This window comes from Mastomys coucha, unplaced genomic scaffold, assembly GCF_008632895.1.
Source record: "Mastomys coucha isolate ucsf_1 unplaced genomic scaffold, UCSF_Mcou_1 pScaffold23, whole genome shotgun sequence".
Taxonomy (NCBI): domain Eukaryota; kingdom Metazoa; phylum Chordata; class Mammalia; order Rodentia; family Muridae; genus Mastomys; species Mastomys coucha.
The window spans coordinates 118,092,648-118,097,103 of NW_022196906.1; the positions used below are offsets into that span (position 1 = coordinate 118,092,648).

The 4,456-nt window shown below is 37.6% G+C and overlaps 1 protein-coding gene across 2 annotated transcripts in view; it reads right to left on the reverse strand.

The window, feature by feature from the left end:
- Positions 1-373: 373 nt before the first annotated feature.
- Positions 374-4,456, reverse strand: part of LOC116073407 (C-C chemokine receptor type 1) — a 7,073-nt gene continuing 2,990 nt past the window's right edge. Inside the window, exons 2-3 of one of the 2 annotated variants that reach the window (XM_031345301.1) lie at positions 4,126-4,180; positions 374-3,267 (exon numbers count right to left, since the gene is read on the reverse strand). In XM_031345301.1, coding sequence (XP_031201161.1) covers positions 2,133-3,200 — 1,068 coding nt within the window. In that variant the 5' untranslated portion in view covers positions 3,201-3,267; positions 4,126-4,180 and the 3' untranslated portion in view covers positions 374-2,132. The remainder of the gene's footprint in view (positions 3,268-4,125; positions 4,181-4,456) is intronic. The other variant, XM_031345300.1, reaches the window with a different exon arrangement.

A 4,456-nucleotide genomic window follows, 5' to 3' on the forward strand; every position in this document is an offset into this window, starting at 1 on the left:
GTTAACATTTAATTTGTGTATGACGTATGTCTCAAAGTAATTCTATTGAGTATAAAAAGCAATGTGACTGTGGTTTTTGTGACTTTATTTCTTTAATAAGATATAAAAACATTTTAATACTTCTTCAGTCATTTGTCTACTATCCACAGTGAAATACGTGTTATTTTTTTGTATTTTTGGTTAGGTTGTTTGTTTTCTTCTGAGCTAGATGAGCTCTTTATGAATGCTGAATATGTCTTATATCAGACTATATTTTGTAAGTATTTTCTTTCATTTTATTCCTTGTCTTTTAATTTTCTTAAAGGTATCATTGAAATAGAAAAGTTTTAAATGTTGAAAAAAATCTTTTTATTAAGGTTTGTTTTTCCATTTATAAACCATGTTTTTGTTGTTTGTTTAACAACTCTTTAAACAAATATTTAAATACATGGGAATGTGGTTCAGCTGGTGAAGTACGTACTTTGAAAGCACGAGGACCTGAGTTTGATTTTCATCATCCTTCTTTAAAAAAAAATCTAGGTATGGTGGCATTCACTTGTAATTCTGGGGACTCATTGGCCTAATCAAACCCTGCCATACCTGTAACTACTAGGAATCTTCACTTTGTTATGGTTTTGAGTTGTCTCCAAGGACTCATGTTGGTGGCTTGGTTCTCAGTGTATGGGTGATGACACCTTTAATGGTGTTGAGCCAAGTGGGAAGTGATTATATTATCAGTGATATTACTCTTGAAAGGAACTAAGTCATTCTCGGAGGACACTTGGTGGTCCCCACAAGAGACAGGTCTCTTTAGTTCTTCAGATTCCTGCCACTCCATGTGATTTTTGCCTTCTTGCCTATGCTCAGATCGTGAAGGCTATTCTGTGCAGTGACATAACAATGGCGTTCTTACGGGAGCTGAGCAAAATGTCATGCTGAGTCTCCAAAGCTTCAAGCTAAACAAACCTTTATTCTTTATAAAGTTCCAACTTTGGGGATTTTACTATATCAGAGGAAATGGATTGATGTATTATTTTAGTTTGTTCTTTCCATATATAAAATTTGGGTCAAAAGAATCCTATATTTTTCTTTCTTGCATTAATTTATTTGTGTGTATGTCTTCATATGTGTGCACATATAGAGATCAGAGGACTATTTGCTAGAGTCAGTTCTGTCCTTTTATCATGTGGGTTCCTAAAATTGAACTGAGGTTGTTAAGCTTGGTGGTAAGTACCTTTTCCAGTGAGCCATTTTGCCAGTTTTTTATTGTCCATTTTAATTTAATAATATTATGAACTATTCCCAGATCAATAAAAATCTTTAAAATATACCATTTTGACTGACATTTAATATTTCTGAAATTAAACTATATGACATTTTAATAGCATTTGTTAATATCACCCTAAAATTGACTACTTAGCTTTTGGGTATTCTTGAACTTTTCAAATTCCTTTTCAGGAATGCTGCACTAATTTACATTTGTATCAAACTGCAAGTCATTGACTATTTTTTGCCATATACATATCTGTACTATGCATTTTCATTAGTAAAATAAAATAATATTTATTCACCACTTTTAGCATCCAAAAGAACTTTTATATTTTAATTGTTATTTCCTTGTGATCAGTATTTTCATATCTATGCTATTGTATTTATTCTGTGATCTATTTGTATCTTTGCTAATCATGTAAAATAACTGGACAGAAAAACTTTAGTTTGTTACAGTTTTAATTTTTTGACACATCTTATACTTTATAATTTATGTCAATATGCAAATATGCAAAATTTTTCTCTATTACAATACTTTAAATTTTTTTCAGAATATCACATCATTAGGAGTTGAGTTCAGTAAAAATAGTGGCTTTGTTTTAAGTTAATAACCACATATCCTGTCTCTTATTGGGTCCAAGCCACTCATTGTCACCATTATTCCAGTTTCTGGAATGTCCCACTTTTTTATTCATCTCCTTTCTAACAGAGAGAAATTCAAGGAAACCATTAAAAAGGTGATTTATACCTAAGCTACCTCCAAGTTCCCTTTGACTCCATAAGATTGGGAATCCTCACTGTAAGAACTGTCAGTATCTGTCTTGGAGAGCTATATACTATCTCTTCACTCCCTTTTATACCTTGGTTGACACCTAGGGTCTGAATCAGAAGCCAGCAGAAAGCTCATGTTCTCCTGTGGATGGAGATATGGAACTGGTCCTTTCTAGTTGGTCCACAGAGAGGAAGGGCAGCCATTTTGCGAGCGGTATAGCCACATGCCTTTGAAACAGCTGCCGAAGGTACTTCCAGAACCGTTCACCCACAAAGACATAAATGATTGGGTTGACACAACAGTGGGTGTAGGCAATCACCTCAGTCACCTGCATGGCCAGATCTAACTGCTTGCTCTGCTCACACGGATTGGTGAATAGAGCATCTTGGAAAGCAGAAACAAATACAGTCAAGTTGTAGGGGGTCCAGAGGAGGAAGAATAGAAGAGTAATTGCAAATATCAGACGCACGGCTTTGGCCTTCTTCTCATTGGGTCGTCTGAGCAGAATTCTGATGATCCCTGCATAGCAGATTATCATGACTAACAGAGGCAAAATTAGTCCAAGGAGGTTTAGCTTTAGAGCCTGAAACCTTTTCCACTGCTTCAGGCTCTCATAGGGGAAATGAGGGCTACAGGTATGGTGAGTGAACTCCCACTGGGCCTTAAAAAAATATAAGGCAGGAATAGAAGCTAAGATGGCTAGGACCCAGGTGATAATACTGGTGATGATGCCAAAAGTGACAGTTCGGGCCCTCAGGGCAAACACTGCATGGACAATGGCCAGGTATCTGTCAATCGTCAGCAGGATGATAAAGAAGATCTCACTATATAAGCCCAGGTAATAAAACCCAGAGAGAAGCTTGCACATGGCATCACCAAAAACCCAGTTGTCTTTCAACTTGTAGTCAATCCAGAAAGGTAAAGTGAAAAGGAAGACCAGATCAGAGACAGCCAGGTTGAACAGGTAGATGCTCGTCATGCTTTGAAGCCTCCTATGCTGCATGAGCACCAGAATCACCAGGACATTGCCTACCACTCCAATGATGAACACAAGAGAGTACAGGGGGGGCAGAAGTCCAGCCCCAAAGGCTCTTACAGCAGTCTTTTGGCATGGAGTAGAGTCTCCATAGTCATATTCTGTAGTTGTGGGGTAGGCTTCTGTGATATCTAAAATCTCCATCCTTTGGTGAGGAACTGGTCAGGAACAATAGCTTCTGAATTTACTTTTCTGTTAAAGACAGTGAGTCCTAGGCAACAAAGACAAGACAATGGTTATATTCCTTTAACCAATGAACTGCTGATTGATACTTAGTGACTATCAAATCCTAGGGATGAAATGGAGGGTAAGGAGCCATTGCATTTTCTACTCACATGGACCTGTAGACTAAAAGGAACACAGAACAAACGAATGTCTGTGTGTGTGTGTGTGTGTGTGTGTGTGTGTGTGTGTGTGTAATTCATTCAATTATTTCAAGAGTAATTGTATAAGGAGCTCATTGGATCAAACATAAAAGGAGACTTTATCTCACTGTTCTAACTAAAGAGTTTGGACTTAATGTTAAGTGGGCAAACTGTTCCCATTTAGAAGTGATGAAACAGAGGTACAAATTGCCACAGGATGCTGCATTGTGGTGCAAGACCTTAGAAGTGATGACACACAGCTACAGATTGCCTCAGGTTACAGAAATGTGGCACAAGACACAGAATGAGAGCTGAAGTAGAAATTTATGAGTGGGTTGCTCAATCCCAGCTCTGTAATGATAGGACTCTTCTGCCTCTAATCACAGCACTGGCTGTGCCACTGTTGTCTCCATGAAAGCTCTGGGGAGGAAGGCAGTTGTAGATAAGAACAAAAAGTTCATAGCTATGAAAAGTTATTATCTTTTCTGTTGTTCAAGAGTCTACAAGATTGTATTTTCAGTTGTAATGAAACAATGCATGTTAGTTAATGCAAAAATCATGGTACCTCAAGATCATTATAGCTGATACAGCAAATTCCTAATAGGACAACTCTCACTGTAGGTTGAGACACAAGGTACCAGGTTGGTTGTTTTGTTTAGGCTGATCCCTATAACATGGCCTTTGTATGATATAGGTAGACTTACAGTTAACTCAGCAGCCCTAGTGAGCACCATGAGACAGCAAGGAGGAGGGCATGACCTGGAGACAGAAATGGAAAATGGGCTCAGGGAAGAAGATGCCTGTACCCAACAGGTGACAGCATACAGGAACTAGATAGAAACTGTGACTCTGCTGAAATGGGCTCTGAGTTATTGTTATTGATTATTATTATTATTATTATTATTATTATTATCATCATCATCATCATCTTCAATCGGGATTGTCTTGAGATAAACAAAGGACCAACAGATAGCTTGCCACTGTAGGACTTCTTCCACACCATGCATGTTTTTACATGAATTCTTTCCAGTTAAC